The sequence below is a fragment of the Temnothorax longispinosus genome, chromosome 5, assembly GCF_030848805.1.
Source record: "Temnothorax longispinosus isolate EJ_2023e chromosome 5, Tlon_JGU_v1, whole genome shotgun sequence".
Taxonomy (NCBI): Eukaryota; Metazoa; Arthropoda; class Insecta; order Hymenoptera; family Formicidae; genus Temnothorax; species Temnothorax longispinosus.
In genome coordinates this window covers 15,874,022-15,900,121 of record NC_092362.1, presented here as the reverse complement: position 1 = coordinate 15,900,121, position 26,100 = coordinate 15,874,022, and the positions used below count along the sequence as shown (strand labels likewise).

At 46.0% G+C, this 26,100-nt stretch overlaps 1 protein-coding gene across 7 annotated transcripts in view; it reads left to right on the top strand.

The window, feature by feature from the left end:
* LOC139812757 (uncharacterized) overlaps window positions 1–7,835 on the top strand; it is a 68,215-nt gene extending 60,380 nt beyond the window's left edge. For 6 of the 7 annotated variants that reach the window (XM_071777838.1, XM_071777840.1, XM_071777837.1 and 3 more), the window contains 3 exons: window positions 282–473; window positions 3,633–3,810; window positions 7,439–7,797. In XM_071777838.1, the coding sequence (XP_071633939.1) occupies window positions 282–473; window positions 3,633–3,810; window positions 7,439–7,657 (589 nt within the window). In that variant the 3' untranslated portion in view covers window positions 7,658–7,797. Of the gene's footprint in view, window positions 1–281; window positions 474–3,632; window positions 3,811–7,438 lie in introns of all 7 variants that reach the window. The other variant, XM_071777844.1, reaches the window with a different exon arrangement.
* Window positions 7,836–26,100: the final 18,265 nt, after the last annotated feature.

Sequence of the window (26,100 nt, the reverse complement as noted above, 5' to 3'; positions counted from 1 at the left end):
CAGGGTACCAATCGTGTTTCTCAGGATTTTTTTAAATACCCACAAGATTCCTTAACTATCGTCGTTTAATTTCAGAGCGAATATTTGGTGACCGCATTTTGGTCGCTGTGTGCTTACGTTATTTTATTTGCGGTGTACGACATAGGAATTCTTAGTAAACAGTGAGAACTGTATTCGAGGAATACGTTCTGAGTGCGACTTGAAGCTGTAGTGTAAAAATTAAATACATTTGGAAAATGAGACATTATCTTCTGCAGTTAATACATGTTATGTTATTGTAGGCATGCCCTTCGACAACACATGCTGCGACACGCCGGTAAGCAGTACAAATGCGGCCTTCCGGGTTGTCCGACGATTCTTCGCACCGCAACCGAGCTGAAGACGCATCGAAGGTTGGTCCATGACAACATTGAGAAACAGTATTCCTGTTCTGATTGCTCCTACGCTGCTAAAACGAAGACGCAGTTGCGCAGGTAAGCGAGACGGGTTACAATTTATTGCATCCGCTGCAGTTTAATAAATTGTATCAGACAGATTATACCGTGTTATTAAAAATTTCAAATGCGCGCAGAAAGGTACAGGTTTCGATAGTGTAAAAAAACCGGAAAATGCATCTCATATAAATTATCGCCAAGTATGAGGAAATTACGAAGTTCTGGATAAGTCATGAGCTATTAACTTCGTGGCAGAAATGTCGAATGCGCGCGCGTGTAGGATTCTCATCGCCACGTGTCGAACGCAACGTCAGCAGTGCAACTATTACGTCCAAATGTTACGGGCGCTCGATATATACTTGAACTCGTTAGCGATCTCAACTGAAACGGAGTGAAGGTGAAGCGAGGCATCGGGATGTGCGGGGCAGGGTTCTTTTTAACAATTCAGCTCGCGTGCGATCCACACCGGCCCCCGTCTCTCGCGGGGGGCTGGCGGCACGACTTCTCGGACTGCCGATATTATTGACATTAATTTTAATCGAGGTCCCCGCCGAGAACGACGCATTCCTTGCGCCATTAATCGCGCGGCTCACAGCTCGCGTATGTATGATCGATGCCTTCGAGGAAGCGGAGAATTAATTGCGAGGACGCAAGTACCTCGCGTCGCGCGCGCCGCCTCGCATACGTAATTGCGAGGACGCGGATAGTGGAAAGAATCAATCTTCGCGGATTATTGATAGAGACAATGGGGAGGATATAATTTGAAGAGTAATTTATCGAAAATCCGATTACATCTCCATGCGCGCGGCGCATGGCCTCGATACGGCCGGCAATTTTCGTACCGCCTTTTATCTCTACCTTCTATTTATTCGCCGGTTATTTTAAGGCCCGGGACGACGGAATCTATATCTGAATTAATTCGCGGCTCAATGATTCATTCAGACACCAAGTATTTCCATCATCCTTCAGCTTTACTATGTCATACGTGCCGCGTACACGGGGAGATATTTTTAAAAAAGTAAAATGCAGAATAAAACTGGAATGGATATGAATATTTTATAATAGGTTTTTATATGTATTTTTCGTCGCTTTAATCTCATTAAATAAAACCGATGCAGACAACAGCAAATCGATCGTTAGTACAAAAAAATATGCGTGGATCTATTCTTTTATTATTGCGTTGTCCTTTTATTGAAAATACAAAATATCAATATCATGACCATCGTGATTCATCCAATACAAAAAGAGAGTCTTATAAATCGATCTGCCAATTGAAAATTGAAGATAGCATAATAGACTTATCGCTTTCATCAGAATGGAGAAGTTCTCCTCTAATCAATCGGGAATCTCTTTTTCTCTCCATCGATATTCGATCATACAACGTTCATGTAAAACCAATCGTGCCTCCCTGGTAATGAATTCGCGTAAAATCGAGAGAGAGAGAGAGAGAGAGGGGGGGGAAGAGATCGTATTTAAATTAAGCCTTATTAAGGCTATTGTGGCGCGAGAAGCGCCCCTAATAAATTTCTCCTTATTTGACACCGCGCTTTTTTCCCCGCTCCACTAGACGGCTCTCGAAGAAATACGAATGTCGCGGGTAGGGGGGGGGAGAGAGGAGGTCGAGAGGACGAACGAAGAGGAGGAATGGCGCGGCGGCGAGAGAAAGATCGAGGTGGAGGACCGCGAAAGCGGAAGTTGCGTGCGGCAGCCGGTTAAGTGCGGGCAACCCGTTATGATCGTCCGCGCATGGCCGATGGTCGCCGCGATATTTCATCGCGAATTGAGTACTTACTACGTGAGTCGAACTCAACGCAGCCGCAGAGTGTGTCGCGCGGACTCACCTCCACCGACGCGCTCTTCTTCCGCGTACGTCCACTCGCATCGCCCCCTCCTCTTTCCTGCGCCCCCTTCGTTCATTCTCCTCTCCCTCTGTTTCTCTTTTCTCCCTTTCCCGCCCCGTTCCTCCCTGCCGCGTGAGCTCGGCGGAGTAAATCACGCGGGATTTTAATTAAACGTGTCACGCATCTCGAACCTGATATACACGTACCCGCGGCCAACGGCTCCCTCGTAATATCGCGCACGCATATCGCATCGTTCTTAATCACCGGGCCGCGACTACGACGATGAACTTTGCACGGAGGAGGAGAAGGAGAGGCAACGGTGTGGAGGATCCACTTTTGATATGATCTCGTGCCCCTCTTTCACAATGGAAAAAATATACACTTCAGCACGTTGTCGTGCCCCGGTTATATAAAGATATTTTCGGTTCAGATACTAGGACGCACGAGATTTGCGAAGCGTTGTCAGTCTTAATAAATAAATTTAACGACGATTCTGTTATTTTCAATACGTTTAAATAAATAATTTCACCTTTGTTTTTTGTGACCCTCTGGTGCTAGAATCGAACCCAAATGTATTCATGCACAAATTTCATTTCTGGCATTCCGTTACTTTCTTTTATCGTACCGCGAAAAAAAGATCCGCTACATGCTTGAAGGAATCGATGTCGCGCTCTACAGGATATACGTATAGACCATTTGTCACTGTTATGAGTTCAATTAGTCGTTAGTTACAATCGTTGATTTTAAGGTATGGCTGGCAGATTTACTGTTATAAATCGGCTGACCGTGTGTGATGTTGATAATATTTCTACTACCGAAGACATTCCAGAACGTATCGCTTCTGCCTCCTTGTTGCTCGGCTGGCTTTCCTCTCAATGACAAACTCGTACCTACTCCTCTCCGCGGCTATCGCGGTAACGGCTACTTTATGCGCGACACCGGTATGATGCCCCGGCAGATATATATTTCTGAGATTAGATATACTCGGTATCGACCTCACCTCGGCGTAGAAAGTTTATCTGGCGTTAATAGCCGCGTTGACCGGTATTAGCGCTCGGGCGTTAATCAGACTTTCATAAAACGCTTCGATTGGCCCCAATAAATTTCGCGTCCGCCCGATTCCAATAAGAATTTTCATTTAAATGGCAATAATCGTGCATATCGGATACGTAAATCAGTATCATTATGCTTTAATTGCGTGCGTCAGTGGTTCAACATCGAGAGGATCTAATTAACGGGAAAGAATGCGCAACGATCGCTTCCATGAAAATCGCCCGTGTTCACTAGCGGACTTTACGATCGCCGATTACCGCTGACATTGCTCCCGTTTTAAAACGATTGTATTAATTTTCCATAGGCATAGGATACGGCACGAGGATTCCGCGAGCACTGAGAAGGTTCAGATTCATTCGTGCACTTACAAGGGCTGCAATTTTAAAACGAAACTCGGCTCGAATTTGCGGAGACACGTGAGACTGCATACAGGCGCCAAACCGTACAAGTGTCGACATTGTCCCTATGCCAGTAACACTCTGGTAAGTTATTAACTATTTTTATAATTACTTTTTCATATTATTGATGTAAGTCAAGGTTAGACAATTTTGAATCGTTGCGCAAACAGAGAGATGCGAGCTTTATCTTAGATTCTGTACCCTAATTCGAGATCGGATCTTTTAGCAGAGCGTTATTCTAGAGATGAAGGCCACAAAACATTCGCGATACTCTGTACTGGCTAAAACCAGTAGCGCCGTGCGTTTGCTCGTACGTTACGTGCGCGCGCGTTTGTATTCGTGAGACCTACCGCACGCACACGCACACGCGTCCTCGCGACACGGTCGTCACATCGGGGTTCAAAGTCTTCAGGCTCGCCTTCACGTCGGGCGGTGGCGGCTCTCTCGGCGCAGCGGTTGACTCGCACCCCGCAATCCCGACGCGGGATCCAATTTTTATCCCGGCGGTGCCGGACTCCGTGGCGTAAATTAAGCAGAGTACAACCTTAACGTTTGGACCGCGCCGCCGTCTCTGCCGCCGCCGAGGCGCGATAAGATAACGAGTTAATTGTGCCCACTGGATGCCCACACGCACGCACGGCCCAGTCATACCGCGCGGCCGGTATGCTAATGCCCTTTGATGCTTGAGTCGGGATGCGACTCGCATACGAGGTCTCCGTGTCTCTTTGATATAGCGACATAAACTCATTTCAGTGATTCTCATTCGCATTCGCGCAACGCGTCGATCGGCTGTTCTTCATCCTTAATCTAAAATGACGGAGGACACGATGTACCTTGAAGTAGAAACTGAAGAATAAAAAATAACTCTTGCTTGGGTGTTAAACAATAGTCCTTTTATGATAAAGTTATTAAGTCAATTCAATTGTTGCTTTTTTCTGTTGTGCTAATTGTATCTTTTACTAGCACGTGCAATATTATATTCTATAGTTTTAATTATTAAATTTAATCTTCTTACATAAAGAAAAAGATGTAGATATCGATTCGGTCTATAAGAAAACCGATTATTGTTTTAATTAAATATAAGCCAAAGTATAATGGGCGCAAAATGTTTAAGATTTATTCTGTCCTCGATTCATTGAGAATAGAATAAATTATGTAATTATAATATCATTTTGAAAGTATCATTATATATAATATAATGGTACATATATATATAGACGTCGTCCGACTACCCACTTCAAAGCAGCGATAATTCGCGCGACCAACGACGGAAAAAAATAATCCGTCGAAAGGGATGATCGGGAAATCCTGACTGCAAGTAGTATCCGAGCGATAGCTGTTTGCACGGCACTTTAATAAGGAAGGAACGTGCGAGAAGCGTGCGGGACGATTTAACGAGGAAACTCTTCCACGTAGAGGAGCGCAAGGCTCACCCTGCGTCGATGAGATTACGCGCGCCGTTTTCCTTTCTCTTCCTTCTCGCTTCCCTCCGCGCTATGATTTACCTCAGACGGTTAGATGCCTCTTTTTGCCGACCGACGCTTCCGCCCTCGCCTCGAAACCATCCCCCTGCCCCTCCCCCCCCAGCCATCGGCTCGCTACCGCCGGTACTTGGAAAACTTTTGTCGAGGGTGGTAACTCTCCTCAAGCCGACACGAGTTAACACCGAATCCGGAACTTGCGTCCTGTTTCCCACATCGGTCGCCGAGAGTTGTCGAAAAGTCGCTTCCTACTTCATCACGATAGACTTCGAGCCGCGGTACGTGAATATTGAGATGAAGTAACGCGTCGCATCTGATGATAAAAATTAAAAAATAATTTTATTATTCGTGAGAGTTGATGGTAAAGAATTGTAAAGAAATTTGTTTCGACCAAGCTATAAGCGATAAGAATGATTTGCATTTATTCATGATATATTTATATTAATCTTCGTTTCGTTAATTAGCTCATTATTTCTGTTTTAATCTTTTGGGCCATACTTATTATTCCTGTTTTTTCAGTTTAATTAATTTAATTTCTTTGAACCGGTTTAATTACAATTTGCCACATATGAGTATGATGATAATGATTAGTTTTTATAATTTTTGCGTCATTCACACATTTTCTTTTTGCCTTTGTAAAACATATATTTTTGCGCCCATGTAACATTCCGCAATCTTGCGACTCGGACTAATAGTTAATAGGATATTACCGTTTTATTATTAACGTAATACTATACGTAGTTACATTTTATTTATTCATAAAATACCGAGAGAGGGAAGAAAAAGATGAACAAATCGAGCGAGCCTTCAATGAAGCGTTGATTTGGTTAAGGTCTCCTCACCTTACTTCTTTCTCTTTCCCTATAATTTTACGATTCTATTCGCGTAGCCAAGATTGAAGTCGGTTTTCACTGTTCTCGGCGATTTTTGCATATCAATCGAATAATTATTTACATCATAATTGGCCGCGTTTCTTTTGCAAAAAAGAACTAACATCCGGACAACTTAAATGATGCGAAAAGGTTGAAATATCCGCGAAATATAGCTTGCAGGTGCAGATGTTATCAGACACTGCAAAAAGTTTCAGTAGAATTACCTTTCGTTACGCAATATTTATTTTTGAATAAAAATAGAGAATTATTTATTGTTTGTCACTCGATAAATTCTAGCTTTAATGGTAGTGTAGAAATGTTAGAACGTCAGATACTTAACTATCGGGCTTTCTGCCAGGTATTATATTAAAGAACAGAATACATTTCTTCTAATAACCTCTTGCTTCTAACATCTTTCTCTAACATCTTCTTACTGCTTCTGCGAGTATACCCGAAAATTATTAGGCTCGTAAAGTCACCATCCACTCTCCCGACGGTCGTAAATGCGCACCGTACGTCCTTCCGTCTCGGGCGGCCTACGGTAGCGCGCGGTTCCTCGATACCTACGGAAAAATTAAATTCCGGGCAATCGGAATCGATTGGCCTAACGAAATCGGCTTCACGCCGAATTTGCGTGACAGCGCATGTCCGCTTCTCCGATCCGCGCGACCGCCCACCACGGTGTGAACGAGGCTTAATCTGCGCGCCCGTCACGGAGCAGTGCCCGCGGAAAGATTTACTTATGGGAAATTAAATTTGATGTTGCCGCGCATTGCCATCAGCGGTTCGTATAAACGCCTGGTAGGAAGATGTTTACGATTACGGCCGGCTACTTAGCCCGAAGAGGGTAAAGCGCCTTTAAACGCGCCAACGGCGTAGCCGATGATAGTGTGCGTCCGGTTTTGCGGCGAACCGATTTCTCCGGTTGCACACCACCGGAGAAGTATATTCACGGTGTATCCAGACGTATCACAAAAATGCGTGCTCGATTCGAGACTCGACTCGACGTGAGACCTGATCAATTGCCGCTCGATCGCGGTAAAAGATCCCTTTGTGTGTGCGCGCGCGTAGGTCATTTTCGAGCTCGAATGAAATTTTAATATCGACGCCCGAACGGCAGGTAGACTCATTCGATAGAAATCAAAGAGTTGCGTAAAACGATTAAGCAACTTGCTCGTAAAACGTGCTCGATTAGTTTAATAAAAGCTGTTAGAATACAGGGATATTGATTATTGATTGACTATTGATTACATTGCCGTTAAAACATCCGGACTTTTATCGATTGTCAGCAGCCTCCGTTACGAAATACTAGTCTAATTAATCGTTTTGTTTAAGTCAGGATAATTCTTGTGTTCGCAGGAAAATCTCCGGAAGCACATACTATCGACGAATCTGCATCCGGGTAAGACGATCTACGAGTGTGACTTTTGCAAGAAGAAGAAAGGAAAAGAAACGGATCCGTTCTGCACGAATTTTGCCAAGGAACTTCGCGCTCACCTGCTGGAAGCTCACGCTGAAGACTTCCCCACGCCAAATGATGCGAACAATTATACGAATAACATTTTCAGACCAAATTAGTCAAAAAAGTGAGAGAACTAAATGTTCACTTAATTTTTATCATTTTATTAAATTAGTGATTTATATATATATAACCATGTACTGAATCGATGAAGTATATTAATCGTATATATCTAAACGATCTTTTAACTTCCCTTAGGATTGCATATACGTTCCTTATTTAAAAAAAAATCCCATTTTTTTATTGTTTATAATAAAAGAAAAAGATATCGATACTCCGTAATCGCGATACGTAAAAATACCTTAATCTCCTCTCGTCATACCACACAAATAATAATCTGTGATTTCAACATTGATGATTATCGTAACTCGAGGTACGTTAATATATCCGAGTTTTTTTTTCTGAACCTTCTCATCGGCACATCCTGCAGCTCGGTTCTTCACGCCGGGATTTCTCGGAAAGGATGAGCACCGTCCTTCGCGGCCGCGTGAGCCGGCAGAATCGTACCGAGCCAGGAAGTTAAAGTGATGTACGGTCACGTGGCACGGTATGTAACTCGAACACGTATAGGATCGGATCTTTATGCTAGGTGCACGACATTATACCGTGCGGGACACTACGGGAGGATCCCGCTGTCGTCCACCTGCGTGGCGCAGCACGCACGTGCTTCTACCAGGGTGCGAACATGTATTTACAGCGGTCAGCACAAGAATTCGAAAATAATTGCACGATCTAAGTTGCGTGTGATTCTAAAGAAACGACATGGTCAGCTCGATTGTCGGCTTTCGTGCGGAGCTCTAACAATATAAGCGTAAATATGTCAGTTCTTGCATTCTGTATTTAATTCTTGCCACATCAGGTGTTTTTTATAACATCAAACTGACTATCTCGACACTTGTGTCGAAACAGGTTCGCGCGAGGTCGTTTCGAGGCTCTATTTTCGTCGTGATCGACCATCATCTCGCTATCAGAGAGGATGCATTCCCGCGCGAACGTCGACAAGCCTCTCGAGAAACGACGGCAAGCCTCTCGATCCGAGCAACGCGATGGACCACCTCGTAGATCGTCCTACGAGATGTGCATTTTCCGTCTTTCGGGTGCCGCTGATTGTGAGAAATGCATCGCGCTGTCGCGCGAGATAGGTGTCGTAAAGTATGCGACCTTCTCGAGCAATCCCGGAGACGAGACGAGAGGAGACGGGTGGCGCGGCGGCGAGCGAGCGAGAGGACCGACCACGGGCGTCGTGAGCGCGAAGGATAATTTATTGACTAATTAACGAGGATGTCCTTCATTACGGGTCGAGCGGCAGTCGTGGTCGCTTGCTCTCGCTCGGAACCGGCATTATTTGGCGCCCGAATATTTACGATCGCGTCCTCCTTCTGGACCGGCCTGATACCGCCCGCGAGCGAACGAGAGAGAAAGAGAGAGAGAGAGAGAGACACGCAGAAGCGCGCGGACCCATAACGATGCGTCCCGATCTTACGGCGATTCGAGGACTTGGAATTTCCTCCGCAACACCCGTCGGAGAGGACCCAATGGTATATCGACACGATCCTGAGACTTGCGGGCGTTACTTGGCGGACAAAGGGTCGCGATTAAATTCTAAGGAGACTGCTCTCGCGCTGGCGGTTCCTCCACTGCCGAAAGGATCGAGGTTGTTAAGGCTGTCCGGTTTAATGAAAACCAGAAGTGAGTGACACTTCATTTGATTGCATAGGAGGTCCTATCTCTGAAAAGATTTAAGCCTATAAATTGAAGGGACACAAGAATCTAGCCTTTTTTTACAGGACATTTTTTGATAAATATTTTCTGTCAATGCGGACATCGAGAAAAATAGTTTAACAGGTATGCGCTTAATAAACACAAGTTATCGATTAAATTGCACATTTTTGTTAAAAAAAAAGACTATGTGTTAGACACATAACAATTATATCTTAAGATTGAAAAAAAAAGATTCTTAGTAAATTTTTAGTAAATTACTAAATAATCATTAATATTATAAAATCCCTTAAATCTATTCTAGATTTCCTCGAAAAGTATAAACACATCTCAATAAAAACTGTCTTGTTTAGAAGTAATAATCGAAAAAGGCAAAATCAAATACAAAATTACATAATAAAAAAAATGTTACAAAGATATCGTGTTATCGTGGTTAACGTGAAGAAAGAGGACAATTCGCGGCCTGCTCGTTCTTCCAATGTCTTTACGCGACGTCACGGGGAGCGGAGAAACCGATATGTAGAAAGAAGAAGTTAACGTGAAATTAGCGCGGGCTGCGAAGTGCTAAGAAGTCGCGCGACAGGACGGTTAGGTATACTGCTTAATGAAGATATAACGTGCCGGCTCCCCGTGGGGTTGGTAGAACGTCGCCGGCACCGGGACGCCCCTCGTTTTCATTTCCCGACGTGTCCTCGTCGCGTTACTGCAGCCCCTTCGCAGCCTCAGGTTACGCCGGGACATGCTCATCCTCTTTACGATCCACGCCAGCGTCGTGGCTCGCGAAATTTCGCGGACTTTATTCCCTCAATTACACTTGGAAAGTTATATCGATGGCATAGGAGCCGGCGTATTCACAATAGCATTCGAGCACTCGCGCGCGCGCGCGCGATAGTTAACTCCGTCCTTGTCCCAGCTGATCGTAAAAATTAATTCTTTTTTCTCCTTCGTCGTTGAATTTTTCGGGAGGACATATGAAGTCAAACGATATTACGTTTTCTTCGAAACATGATCATTAATATTGACAATATATTTGGCTTAAAAACTAAAAAGAGGAACTAAATAATACAGAGTCCAAGCAGTAAGTTGTGCGATTAAGAAATCGAAGATTTTATGCCGTGGAATTAAAAATAAAGCAGTGTTATGCGTAATTATTATGCAAGATGAGATTTTAATTTGAAAATTATCAACATTAATATTCTCGAGTCAAAGGATGGTAATAAATATTTCTTTTAATTAGGAAAAGACTTGTTCGGTGACGGATCCGATGTGATGTTTATCTGCACGAACAAATTAAATGACTCGCTTCCATTACGATCTCGTCAAACGTTTGAGATATACATACGCGCGTGGAAGTCGCTTATATCACGACGGGTACAACGAGCGCGTTATTTCAATAACGAGCTCGCTTCCTACATGAACACCTGTGTCACGCACCTCGACACGTTCCTTATATCTTATCTAGAAAAACCGCCATAAATTACGGGCGAGTTCGATTCCGTAGGTAGCGCAGTTAATCACCGAGTGATTGATCGCGCCGCGGTTTTATCCAGATGAATCCACGCAATACCTTCCACCGCGGCGGAGACCCTCTCGCACATGGCGCGATTCTTCCGCGCGTCTTTCTTATTTTCTTCGATCCTCCCACCTCCTGGTCGCTTCGTTTCCGTGCGAGACGCGGGAAGGCAGACGCACAAAGCGAAAGACTCTTACCGATACTCGTTGACCCCCTCGCCTCCTCCCTCTCGCGGGAATTCCGCTGGAATTCCGTCGTGGTCGCGGGTCCAGGGCGATATCTTGCGCTCCCGCGTCCTCGCGTGTCTACACGCGCGCGAGTCCGATGTCGCGTCGGAGACAGCGGGTGTCGGCTCGCGCCGAAACGCCGCGCCGTCTTAATTATCAGCCGGGCTGTTATTTATATTGTGACGTTCGGCCGATGACGCGCCGGTCCCGGGGGCACCTGGTACCTGGTACACGCGCGACACCCTCACGGGCGCACTCGCCCGCGGTGCGGGACCAGGCTCACCCACACCAGGTATCCGGCCGCTGATGATGTACGCCACCAGTTTTCGAGTTCTCCCCGGAGCGCCGACGTTCCGCGGCGATTAATGAAGTCCTTCCGAGACGGACTTCGGAAATTATCGTCCGACGTTTGGAGATCGGGGGGCGGACACGCAATGAATCGCCACTGATGATATGCTGGTCCGAAACGCGGGACACGCAAGGAGCGCTCCCGAATTGTCTCTTCTCAGTCTCCATGACATTCGATAAGTTCGTAGAGAACAATCGAACATAATCTTTGCATTTTGGGTTTAGGAAGGTAGATGAATCATAATTGTTCAATGATTCTGTTATTGATTTTTCCCAACGAGACGTGCAACATATGTACGTTACATTTTTAATTTGTTTACATCTGAACGTTTACTTTAGGACACTTAGATATAAGGCGATAATCAAATGCGACTTCGAACTTAGACTAAAGGAGGAAAACCGGTTAATTAGAGACGGAGGGATATTAATTTGTTCAATCTAGCGCATGTAGCTGGATAGAAATCGACAGACTCGACCAATGCGGATCTCGGCCAATTAATATTGCGTCATTTGTATCCTGTACAGCTATACGTACACATCGGGTTGTAACGCCAATAATAATCCATCTTGGCATTAAACAAATGTAAAATAAATGCGCATCCTTCCCTATTGCGGCTTATACAATTAAGCGACGATATTAATTACCGCGGCGTCAAAAATATCGATGCCTACTCCCCTCAGAAGGCATTACACCAGGCATCGTAGAATCCGGTTAATTAAACGCGCGCTATGCATGTCCTGTGAAAGTCATTTATCGAATCAAATGACGCGAGATATTCAGATCCGCGCAAACGTAATGATTACTGTCGGTATCGTTCCTATCGCGCGCGGCCAAATTAATTATAAAAAGATTCTTTTTCGATGCCGATCGGATTCAGGTAGGATGGACGACGCGTCGTTGAACGAAGCGTTCCTTGAGCATTGCGCTTATCTCTACGGTCGTATAATATCCATAAAAATTGGGGTACGATGCTATATACCATTTTAAATAATCCGGCAGTTATGGGTCGAAGTGGTCATTTGCCAGCGTTAGCGATTGGATCACATCGAGACTCGCGATGATTCGGCCGCATCCTTAATGTCGCGGCTCAAGAGGACGCGAGATGAGGGACGCAAGGAGAGAGGTTCTCCGCAGCAGAGCGACAAGAAGGGAAGGGGGAGAGGGACCGACTCGCCAGGGCGGGCGAAGGGGCCCTACCGAGGATTGATGACCACCACCTTTAATGCCGTTTGTATGTAGCGGCGCGAGTAAGCGCCTCGCCTTACAGTAATTAGCTCAACAAACGCGCCACCCTGTCCCATCAATTGCTACCCTACGCTCGCTCGACCCGTCTCTCCCTTTTCCCCTCTCCCTTCCTCTCTCTCTCTCTCTCTTTCCCTCTCTTTCTCTCCCGCGCTCACATACGCACGGTTTCCTCTCTCATTCTCACGCAACGGGCCCTCTCCCGCGTATCTTGAATTAAACATTCGATGCCTGCTGTCTACTTGTCGTGCGTGCGCGAGCGAGCGCGAATTCGCCTCTTACGCCGAGAATGCAAACGCGGCAACGTGTGCAACGCGCCGCGTGTGCTTGAGTGCGTGAGCGTGCGGGAGGGATGAGGCGTTATCCCCGACGAATTAAAGGACACGCCGAAACCCGATTGAAAAAACCACGGATCCGTGCGTGCGCACCGTGCGTGCACGTCCGTCCCTCTCTTTCTCTTCAAGCTCTCACTCGGCTCTCTGCTCGTTTTGCCGCTTCGCGTCGTTCGCGCGAGGATTTAAGAGCGCGTCCACGCATCCGAAACAGCCGGACTTTTTTCTTTGCGCTGCCGTGTGCGGCGACGATATCTTGTTTCGAGCGTGTTACGCTAATCGTGAGTTATCGAGTGCCGGTTGAACGTCCTCGCGACGAACGTCGTGCGTGCGAACCTTACGCAGATCGCGGAAAATCACGGTAATCGATTTCGCAAACGCTGCCTATCGATCTCGGCTGTGTGACGATAAGTATCCCGAATATCGTGTACTTTTGAATACTTTTCGTTTCTTTGAGATGATATTTTAATTAGTTTAATAGCTCTTGATTGATGCGGTAAAAAGATTTATTTTATTTATTAGTTGCGCTTCTATTGAGAAAAAAAGAGAAGAGGAGTGAAGAAGAGACAGAATTAAAATCGTAAGGTAAGTCAATGAAACAATACACAGCGGAGATTAGTACTCAAGCAACAAATAAGTGTTATAATAATTTGCATTAAATTTCGAGTACAATAATTTATTTCGTTCAGTTATTTCGTTCCTTTTTTTTATGATACGTCGCTTTATTTCCGTACGAAATGACCTGCGTCACGACAACACCCAGTCTCGAAATATATATATGTGCACCTCGCGTGCGCCGACGTGGGACGAACGATAATTCTCGTAAATTTTTAGAAGGTGTGTAATAACATGTTTGTTGTCACCCAATAATCGTCAACGACGCGATGTATGACGGCGTGCCGCGAATATGACTTGGGGTGTTAACGCGCGAGACGCCACCAAGGAGGATTTCCCGATGGCGTCTCCCCCGGGAGCCTCGAATGCCTCCGCGTCCGTTCTGTATTCTTTATCGTCGGCCCGGAATGCTTGATAATATTCGATTTGTTTCAATCGTAAATATCAAGACCGCGCAATATGGGCCCCTTCCTTCGGAGCGAGGGCGCGCATATAAGGATTGCGGGGCACCCGTGCAGGCACGTACGCAACATGCGGAATGCATTCTGCAATAATTGCGTCACACGCCCCGGCGGGAATGATTATTAAACGCAGTCAGATCGTGTGAATGATTTACACTAAACGTAATTTCTAGCTGCGAAGTCAATAATGTTCCCCCTCCTTCGCATGTTTAAATTTTTTTTTAAATTTGAATACATATGTATATATACATATTACATATACACAGAAAAAAAAGAAGTGTGTCAAATCAACACTTATATACTCGTATATACGCAACGATTTATAGTTAAACGAAGTTTTATATAATAATTTATTCAACCAAGAAAACAAGTTAAAATAAAAAATTGAAATTCTTATAAGAAGATTATAGACATAACTTATATACGAGCGTATAAGTTTTGATTTGACACTTCACTTCCCTGTGGGTATAAATATTCTATTTCAGACATAACTTGTACAAGAAATAAGTCCCGGACGCGTATGTTGATAAATTAAAGGGGAGAGGACTGATGCATCTGCGATCCATGCGTCTTCTTTTAAAAACGACCGGTCTGACACTTCGCGGCAGTTGGTTCTCAGGCTCTTACCCGAGATCGCGCATAATCCTCGGATCGATAGGGCGCTCCCAAGGAGAGAGGCATAAGGCGCAGTTCGAGGGCGATACGTCCCCGAATCGCAAACGAGAAGAATCCTCGAAACGCCAGGCCACTCGCGGCCCCTTATAAATCCATCTTTTTTTACTCCGAGCCAGCCTTCCCCGAAAGACGAGGCGGGGGGAGGTGGGACGCGGGGAGGAAGGACAGGGGGCAGAGAGAAGGTTTGGACCCGCAGTGATTTAAGGGCGTCGCGTTACGTGTATCACACCGCGTCCATTGCGAGAGACCACGAAGAAGACGAAGGTACGGTGTTGCTTCCACCGATTCCGTCTCCTAACCGACGTGGATATGTGTGAGTTCGCCTCCCCTCGTCTCACCTTGGTCTCCTTGCGTCCGTCTTGGTGCGGTAACCGTGCTGGACCCATATAGGTATTCCGACGCTACGCCTCTCCCTGCAGCATCGCCGATCGTCGAAACACTGGGCCCAAACGATCCAGTTGAGTTGATTTGTGGCTATCAGGGAATCGCGGCCGGCCGGGATGCTTTATGAACCGATCAGCTCGTTCCGATGCAAACGCCGTGCGGGTCCATAAATGTCATCGTTTCGGATAAGCGTCGCTCCGCAACCTCGAGCGCGTGCGAGTGCGGTTCGCGCGTGACGCATGCGGCTGTTGGAGTCACCGCGTGAATGGCAGTAAAGACCGAATTATCGTCGTTCGAGAACGCATGCACTTGTGTCGCGTCTATCTTTAACAAAATCATAGAATTTATATTCAAAAAATTGCTACAGATACGTAATACTTTCCTCCAAAAGATCCATAATAGATGCAACATACATACACATAAATTAAAGATCTTAATAAGTCACTGATAACTGATAACGTTTAACAATAGCAAACGCTTAATATTTTGATAAAGAAAATTTAATCTAATCATTGCAATTCGTGCGTTCACATCTTGCAACAATTTGCAACAATATTTCTTAATTCGGGGAGCATTCTCACAATATTTAATTTCCGATGGATAATTTAAATTTCTCGACATACGTTACGCGGAGAAATAATTTGGTAGTCAAATTGATTTTTTTCCAAGTCGAAGTGTCTCCGCTAGAATTGTAACCAACATTATTTTCTCGACCTGCTGGCGAGCTTTCGCCGTGGGTCCAAGCGATAATGTATGCGGCAAAGATCCACGAGAGACGATTCGTAGTGCGATACTAGCAATCGAGAGGTCTGACTCCTGGAGAACGGTAAAGTTAGGTTGGTCCGGAGCGACTCGGCTGCTTGCTTTCCTCCGAACGCGGATTTCTACGTAAACTCGCTCGCCAGATACGATCTGCGGGGCCCCCGGTGCGTTCGATCCTCGTGAACTTCGATGCTTGCTCGCCTATATGTGTGTAAACGTGCGGGATTAGGTCGCTCTCGGGACTATCGGTGCTTTGTCAGGTATGCCTCGGAACAGGCACTCGCCGTACACTCAGGATACGAAACTGTATTAAAATTAAGTGTATTAACGAAGTATAGGAATAAATTAAAAAATTCCGAATTTTTCGTATAATTTTTTAATAGAAATTTATTTTATTTACCCCAAAAAATTAGTTTATTTCGAGTTATTATATTTGAAGTAAGGTTTATAATTTATTCGTAATATTTCTTTTATTCAATATACGTTGTGGTATTTCATGCGACAGCTCTGTCGTAGTTGTTTATATTATCACACATCGGCAACTTGCTTCTAAAAAATTAATTTTTGATAAAAGTGTTTTCTTCATCGTAGCACGAATGAGAATATATTGCTGCCTATCTTTTATAAAAGAAGAAGGTTGACTTGCACATATTAATTTCTTCTCGGAAACCAGTTTTTCATACCTTCTTTACGGTCAGTATAGCCGGTCACACGCGAGCCAACAACCGAAGCATCAATTAAGTATCTGGGAACTTTCTACTGTACATAATAACTTCATCAGTTTCTCAGGGGCTATGCCACTATCTCGCAAGGAGCGGTATCTCCTGATTAATTATCATAACGATGCAATTTGTAACGCGCTTAAAAAAGATCTGGCGACTCTCTTAGATACGGCGATAACTAGCACGTTCTAAAGAACAAAATATCTCGAGCTTAAGATACCGGTATCAAGTGTCTCCGCAGCATTGAAATGATGTAATTCCTTAGATGATCCTGTGATCGGGGTACATAAATCCGCGCGTTTACACAGCAACGGTGTGCGAACGTCCGGTTTTCTCCCCCTCATATCTTCGATTTGTCAAACGAGAGCCGCGGCATAGGTTTCGAGAGGGGTCCATCTTTCTTGGTTAGCCGTCGAGCGCGATTTAAGGAGGGCGTCGGGAATATCAAGGATACGCACACGCGAGCACGCTATAGAGAAGTCCGGCCCGGGCGAAAGGAAGACGCTAGGCTTGGGACAACAACGGGTGTGCGTTGCCTCGTGACAGGACGGTCACGATCGGGACGGCCACCGCCCGTTGTCCGGGATCCAGAAGCAAGGAGGTAGTATCTTATTATCCTATCCGGGCAACCACGGTGACAGCCCTTATAAGGATCGCCCTGCCGTGGACTACACGCGTAGAGGCCAGCAGCGGCCAGCAGTAGCTCGGTAGCGAAGCTTCGCGCAGTTTCGCACGGTGCTACACGTTTGCAAAAAAAAATTTTGAAAGAAAAAATCTCGCTATCCCCCATTAGCATCGGTCGATTCGATCATTACAATGCGCGCCAGTAATAGGCCATTATACTGAGCAGCGCATAAATTCAATATGATCACCTGTGGGCTGGCTCGAGGTTGCGGTTCAAGGGACGGTACCAAGGGCTGAATCTGTCACGAGAGAACCGATTCCATATCCGCATGGATTTTTATAGCCACGCGGTCAATCGTGACGAGACGAAAATCTTATTCGTTTCGCTTTCGAATCCTATGTCTGTTTGTTTAACTCGAGGTACGAAGTAAAAAGCGAAGGATCAGGATTTCCTCAAAATTCGTCGATCGGCTCCAGAAAGGAAAACGTTGAACCTGCTCGACGGGTCGACGTATGTGCGAGCCACGTGTTTCTGCTCGCCTTGAGTGTTAATCACAGCCAAGGTCATCCGGGGGCCCTCGCACAGGTGAAAGAAGTCCGTCGCGGAGGGACTCAGGACGATCCGTCCGGGAATATACGCGGAGTTCGTTTGTCCCTCAAGAAGCGCTTTTTTCGACGAACGAGCGATCAGTTACGTCGAGCACTCTAAAGACCCACTTTAATCACGATCGCCGGAAACATCGGCGCGATCGTGATCCATCGATCGCTCGGCCGGGATGTGTTTACGTGTTCGCTGGCATCGTTACCTTATGCTAATCGATGCCTACACCTGTCGAGCGACGTGCCCGGACGTTTAAACGACTCCCCCGTCTGAATTATTCGCGACCGAAAGTGCCGTCGTCGCGTTCCTTTTTTCGAGCCAGGCGCCTCTCTGCGCTCTCCCCCTCTATTTCTTTCTCTGTCGCTCCTCCGCAATCGATATTCCATCGAATAAAATGCAAGGCGCGCGCGTTTCGATGTCAATTTGACCTCATTAAAGAAATGTACGAACTGACCGGTAAGCTTATTGCACGTCGATGAAGTCGATTTAATGCTCGTCGCGAACGTAATCGAACGTATCCATGGCATATAGGTTAAAAAAAATTATATAAATGTTTCTCAGAAGATAGAAAAATGTACATACATGTCCGCATTTTTGCAAACAAATCACAACTTTATAATTTATTGTTTTGTACAAAGGTATTTGTTGAATATTGAACATTGAAGGTCTAAGATATATACGTTCATGCTGATCCCGCCAGTATTCATTTAATTTAAATGCTTTTTAAGTTCACTGAACGTGATTCTATGCACAATTACCCACGCGTGAACAAATAATGTGTGTAATTTAATGCGCGTTCTAATATTCAAAAGTAACAGGTTCAATTACGATTGTCCGTTTTGTTCGTTCGTGAGTGCCTCAACAGCCCTCGACCAGCCATCGCCGATCGCTTAGGCGGCAACGCTTAAGAAACTCGAATCCAGCGCGGCTTTTTTTCTACGTCTGTTAAAATTATTACGACACGAGAGTTACTGCGTTCTTAGCTTATCTGAAACGTATTACGTAGAGTGCAGCGGTAGCGCGGCGACCGTTCGTTACGATGAGGCACGGCATCAACCATCGGCTGTTACGATCGGATTATATGTGCGCCCCGAGTTCCCCAGTAAATCTACCGAACACCCCGAGATATCGATTTAAGATTACCGCGATTCGTGAATCGGTCTTTGCAGTCGATCTCGTTGGGAAATCCTTGCGGCCTCGATCTATTCCGGCCGGGCACTTGAACGGCGTTATTTCGTGACCGGTGCAATCTGACGATTTTGTGAAGGTAATCAACGTCTGCTTAAAAAAAAAAACATACTGATTTATTTTAAACATTAATCGTAATTTTGTTAAGAACATCCGTTAATGTCCTGCGAACTGAAATCTTGGATGTAACCGAAATACACTGTTAAATATTAAATTACTCTTATGTGTTAAATATTACAAAGACTCCAAGTCTGAAATATTAAAAGATAAAATTTAAACTAATACCTTGAATTAAATAACATTTTGTTATTTTTAACTACCGTGTGTATCAAAATTTATTATTTTAACTCATCCATTGGTTTAGTTAAATTAACATTGTTTTAGTTAAATTAACAATATATTGAGTAAGAGTAGTGGCGACCTATACAAATAGTTAAAAATGACTCAAATTGAATGTAATTTAACACTACAAATTGAACAGTGTATGGTGTGCGAAAATATCTCTTACAAATTCCACGTTTATTCATCAATCATGTAATTGCACGATCGGACTTACTTGGCCATTCTATCGGCGCTTTATCAGGTCGTTAATTTTTGGTACCAGCGTTGCCATTCGAGGTATCTTCGAGCGGAAGACGATCATGCTTCATCGGAAGCCCCGTGAAGATGCCTCGATGCTCGTTGGCGCATTAATGATCCTTTCGTGGATCATCAATGTTACACCGACCGGTGGACGTGCATGTGCTGGTGGGGTGAAGCGAGTCCAGCCGAATGAGGGGATGGGGACAAAGGGGGTAACGGGCGAAAAACAGTGGTTGGGTACATTATATGCAGAACAGGGTGCACCATACTGTGCTCGAGAATCCCGCGGTAAGGACATGAGACGAGAGGACACGGAGCGAAAAGAGATGAAGGAGGCATAGAGAGAAAGGGAGGAGAGAACAAACGCGTGAGAAGATACGAGACGAGGAGAGAAAGAGAGAAAGAGAGAAAGAGATTAGGAAAGTACACCGGTGCGACGAAGAAGAGGCGGAGAAGGAGGAGCAGGAGGAAAAGGTAGCCACTGGGCAGTCTCCTCGCGCCAGGATTTATATCACGTGTGCCTGCACTCACACACGGCTACACCTGACTTATGCAAAGCGCGGACCCCGACGTTCCCCAGCGCCCAAATAAATGTCACCAGGAAACAAAAACGTTCCCCCTGCACTCTCCTCCTGGCTGTAGGCCCGCGCGTAAGCAGACCCGTACGGCTCCTCGGCGCGCGGACCCCGCACGGGGTCCTTCCTCCGCGTCTTCGCGTTCTCCCCCCTCGCTCTTTTCCCCACCTGTATTCGCGCCCCCGCTCTCCAACCACCGAGAAAGGGCCAACCATATTTCAATGACGTCATCGGTACAAAAGCACACGCGCGCGCGCGCGTGTGGAGGGCTGGCGAGGCCGCGCGACTCGCAAAGTGCTATGTAGAGGGGCACTAGAACTGGCCGGATTTACTCGCGCGGTGACAAAGCACCTGCTGTCCCTCGCTGCTGCGCCTCGCTCTTGCCTTCCTCAAGCTCGCCTGCCTCTCGTCTGTTACTGCCTATTCTTCCATCGTCTTCCTCTCCTCCTCCTTCTCTTCTTCTTCTTCTTCTTGTTCGGCGCTGCCGCATCTTCCTCCACTGGGCCCAGCCTCTTTGCCTCGTTCTAGTATCGCGCCGCTTCCATATGGAAGCACGTCCCCATTGTTCGGAGAGCCGACCTTCTGCCTGCGTCTACTTGTCGCGAGTTACTGCGTTTATTCACCAAAAGATATAGTAGAGATCCGTTTCGTCAAGATTCCTCGATGTTCGAGATTTTAGTCGTCGTTCAATCTTGGCACTGTAAACTAGCGAATCCTGGTACAGATCGTAAATAAAGACATACGTCAAAATTTTCGCGAAGCCTCAAAAAAGTAGTTGCGATAAAAAGTTGAACTTTACGTTGGCGATCCTTCTGACTTCAAGCGATATATTATTTTTTTTGCCTGTCTCTTTTCGTGCATGTCTGGATTGTGAATAAGTAATTTACTTAATATTCATGTTCTAGATTTTTTATTATTTTACAGATATACATAGTGTTGCCTTTCATTCTCTTCAAGTGAAGAAAACAATTTTTTCTGATTTCTTCTTTTTTGAATATATTTCGTATCCTATAAATACTTGATCCTTGGATAATCTGTTTTCTCTTCAATTTTCAACAATATCTGATTTTATAATTTACAAGTTTTCCGCCGAAAAATTTCAGGTAAGCTAGATTACGCGAAATCTAAGATTCATTGGAGATTCAAATGAGACGCTCGTGGAAGAAGAGACGCGATGGGGAAAAGGGTGCCGTACCGTAGAGAGCTCGAAGGGAAAAATTCATTCGGACCAACCCCCCCGAAGCACCCTTGGCGCCATCTCAACGAAAGTTGGCCAACCTGCGGCTTGTTCATGTGATGCGTACGTTCCTCTTCCACTGCGGATAACTCCCATGTCAGCTTGCCTTCCGCTGCTCTTATTTTCAACTGGCCTTACCTGCTCCTGACGGCCGATCGAACGGCGACGTAAATATTGAGAACACTTCCGCGAAGCGGCTGCCACATCCACTTGCATCTTTTCCGCTTATCGACAGATCCCGAATACCTGTGGAAAAGCATCTCTCGACACATCAGGAGTCGAGTAGGCAAAGACGCGGACGCTTTCATAATTTAATGGCGTGCATTTCGCACGGCGATTTCCGTCCCGCGACTTCGCTACCGTTTTCATTAAAAGATACTCTCTATATTGTTTAAATAATTTATGTTTTAAACGTGTACGTTGAATCTCATTGCAGAAAGAGATGAGAGAAATAACGCTGAACGCGAGACGTTTGAAGAAAGAAAGAGTATTTTTTAAAAGAAAATCTGTATCGACTACAAAGAGTGCTCATCGCATTAATAATCTTTTAAGAGTTAATATATGTATAATTATACCATAATCTGTTAAAACTTTTTAAACAATTAAATTATATAAAGATTCGAATATTATTTCAAAAGCGTATATACTTGAAGCCTTGAAAAGTTTTGAAATCTCAAAAAGCCCTATGCCTACAAAACCTTTCGTAGAAGTATTTGTATGTCTTGAAAATTCTTGATTTATATCTGTATAAAATGGTAGATGGAGACAATAATATAAAGTGTTAATAAAGAAAAAATATATCGAAATATCCAAGATTATCATTTTAATTCAAGACAATCAGGAGTTCTTTTTTTAATTTCGAATAATATAATTCAAACGATATTCGAGATATTCGTCACATGTTCGACGCGTCTATCGCCAGATCTCGTAGAGTCTCTCAAGATTCGGCGACGCGCGGGAACGTTATTATGGCGGACTATATGGTGGACGGACACGCATCAGCCGCAGATATATGCGAGCGCTTACGCAGACTAATGCCCGGGCGCGTGGGTATTCGCGCGGGGTGCGATAGTGTGCGCGAATGTTCCTAATACGAATGATGCTGCGAGCGTCTCGCGAGGGCTCACGCGGCGCTCCGACCGGGGCCGGGGCCGGTGCAGCCCCTGATGAAGATAACGCCAGCCTACCTTTGAGTTACGAGCCGGGCCCGGCAATAATAAATTCCAGCAAACATTCATTTTCGTACACGCAACTTTATGTCGTCCTTAGCCCGACTAAGCGCTCTCCACCGATGTCATTTAGCATGCCGGCGGTCCTAATAGCCGGGCTCCATCCGTGGCTCCGATGGAGCCGCTCTCTCTTTCTCGCGATTTACGGGTACACCGTCAACCGCCGGGGGTACATCTTGTCGATGACGTGCCGTCTCCCGCAACGGAAATCGTTTCGAAGGCGATTTGCAGGCGTGTCCGAGGTCGTCACGCTTCGCGGCGGCGCACCGGTTTATCGAGACTTCTTCGTGGTGTCCGTTCGTTCACGACGAACATAAATGTGACGGAGAGGAAATATTCAAAAATGTAATTTTTTTTAAATATTCACACGTATATCCTTTACCTCGGGATACTCGTGACTTCCAACGAAAGGACAGCGGATTCGAGAATTCTGATAAATGCGCAATCGGCGACCGAACGTCGCAGAAAGAGATTCCGACAGATACACGAATGGCTACCTATCAGCCACCACCAGAAACAAGGCGTGCGGTTCGCGGGAGTTAGCCATGCAGGGTCACGAAATCCTCGTTCCCGAGATCGTTATCGCGATCCTCTTCCCGCTGTTGCCCCGCCGTGGGCCCGTGCAAGTCCGCGGCAAGCGAAGCAGCGGAGAAATGTTTTCGCGCTAATTGGAGAGCACTTATCGACGAGGCCACGGAATCGTTTCCACGGAATCGTAGATCTAGCGAGGGGGGGTTTATAGTAGCCTCTCACCGAAAGAGGCTACCGCGCGTGCTCGCGGGATGCATGAAAAGCGCAACGACGCCTTCTAGATAATGCCGATAAGCGTGGTTCGAGAAATCAAGCGTGGAACAAAATAAAAAAAAAAGAGAAGGAGAGAAAGACGGGGTGGAAAGGCCAGGGAAGGAGAGCGAAGCGAAGCGAAAGAGCCGGCCCTGATTTAATTGAGCAGCCGAGAATTAAAAGAGAGATCTCGGAAGGCGGTGGCGTAGGGGGTCCGGAGGAACGGTGAGGCGGGGGCGAAGAAGGAGAAAAACGGGCCCGACGGAAGGAGTGGGACAAAGAGGGAACGGCGGAGAACACCCGCGGCTACGGCCAATCGCCTCCGCGGATGGAAGGCACGGCACCGATGGACGGAGTTAGAAATATGGGCTCCTCGCACGTGAATCGCTCGCACAACGACTCTCTCGCGAAGTTTCGCGCGCGCCGGCGAGAGACGCGAATTTATGCCCATCGGACCCCGATACTTCTGCGGGGATTGACTGATGAGACGCCCCGGCAAAAGGGCGGCGAGCCACGATGGCGCGCCGCGGCGGCACCGCGATGGAGGGAGATCTCGCGAGATAATGGCTGAGTTATCGCCGCCACGCTCGCGGACGGAGAACGTTTCGCGGGACTCGGCGAACGTTCCCCGTTACCAGCGTCGGACGGTCATTTTCGCGATCATTCGCGCGCGAAGTTTGCGCGAAAGCGATGTTGATTTATTGAGTGGTTCAGTTTAGACCACGATATTATCGAGGGCGGTGTCGTTACTTGAAAATTTTTTATCCATATAGTTAGCTTTCAAAAATACAAAAGATGAGAAAAAGTAAAATCGTTATACATATATATTTCAACCCAAGGAGAACAGAAAAATCGAAATGATGTCAATTTGACGTTATATTGACCAAAAAATGACGTAAATTTGGTCAATGTGACGTCAAATTGACATCATTTAGATTTTCTCTTTTCTCTGGGAAAATAAGACATAGTTGAAAATAAAATATTGCTATAATGAACCGACGCGACGCAGTCATTTACATTGACGTAGCGTGGTGAAGCTCAAGGACACATCGAGCCACTCCTGATCTCCGAAGGTGCTTTAAAACGAAGGAGGGCACGTACCCGCGTCATCAGAAAAGCGTAAAGCGACAAGGAGCGAGAGGTAGGCGCGAAGTCGTCGGGATAAAGTAATAAAAGAGGTCCGCAGCTAGGGGCAATCCCGTCGAAACAAACGTTTTAATCCGGAAAGCGCGACGCGCGACACTCCTCCTCTTCCTCCCTCTCTTTCATCTCTTTTGCAACCGCGCTCTCGCGCGAGTTGGAGACTCTCGCCGCGCGTGAATACACCCGGCTGGGGTGGCGGGTAAGTAGTAACGCGCGTGGGTGTCGGCGACGACGTATAATTTAAGGCTGCGAGCGCGACGATTCAATTTCACAAGACCGTGGCGGAGCAGCAGGCACGAAGACCCCGCAGCTCCGTTCCGGCGAGCCGTGGAAAGGAAATAATCTTCTGATTTGTACCGCGAATAAAATCGACGATTCATATTCGTCCGCGCGATCGCGACGCGCTTATCTGCCACGCACGCTGGACCGAGAACGAGCCGAAGTCTGACGTCTCCGAGGCGAGACTCGCAACATTGTCGAAAATATTCGCCCGGCTGCGCGACCGCCTACAGAGACAGCCTTAAATTCGCCCCCGTCGGTTCGATGCCGGACATGTTAGTCCCGAAACGATCGTGCCCTCGATATCGTACCGCAGGGACCTCCGAAGTAATCCGGAGTTATCAGACAATCCCTGTGATTTCTCAAGTTCGCGATCCCGCTGATTTTGTTATCCCTCGTTTCCTATGTCGCATGGAAGTCAAATAGCTTCAAAAATTTTTTTACAACATGCAATGAGTATCAAGAGACACGGTGGTGTCTCGCGCCAAGTATACGCGGAGCGAGACCGACCGTGACTCTTTTACGCGACGCGACGAGTTGCGAGTACCCGAGATGGTCAGATCTCAATAACGAGTGAACGGATCAAGATCTAAGTAGGCTTGATCGATAGCTTGGGGTCGATATATAAAGAAAAATGTTTTTATTTTTCCGCTACGTGTCCTACGAGCGAAGATATTGCGATATGAGATATTGCAAAGTCCAAATGTGAAAATTTTACATATATTTATTAAGATACGTCGTCGTTAAGATACGTCGTCTTCTTCTTCTGTTTATGGCCTGCGAGCTATACAGCTCTTAAGATGGCCAGGACGAACCAATTGTTGTATGAGCCGTGAGGTGTGTCTTAATTTTCAATTGCACTGACGCGAGTATGTGTAATTGTGTGTGTATGTCCGCGGTGTCGGGAACTCGGGTTGATGCCCCACATAAGGCCCGGTCTACAATGGATGTCGTAAGTCGGAGTCGTAAGAAATTGACCAATCACAATCTATTATTCTCCTTGCGGTCGAAGAATAATGAACTGTGATTGGTCAATTTCTTACGACTCCGACTTCCGACATCCATTGTAGACCGGGCCTAACCCGGTAGCCGGGGCCAGGTATGCGCGAGGCATTTCCCCTCTTCCGCGTAAACAAAAAAAAAGGGTCTAGGCTGCGTTCGAAAACTTCACTCGGGTGTACACCGGCGTCGTTCTGTCTTTGTTCAATTTTTGGTAAGTAACAAAGATAGAACAATGCAGTTTTTTTCCCGAGTGGTTTT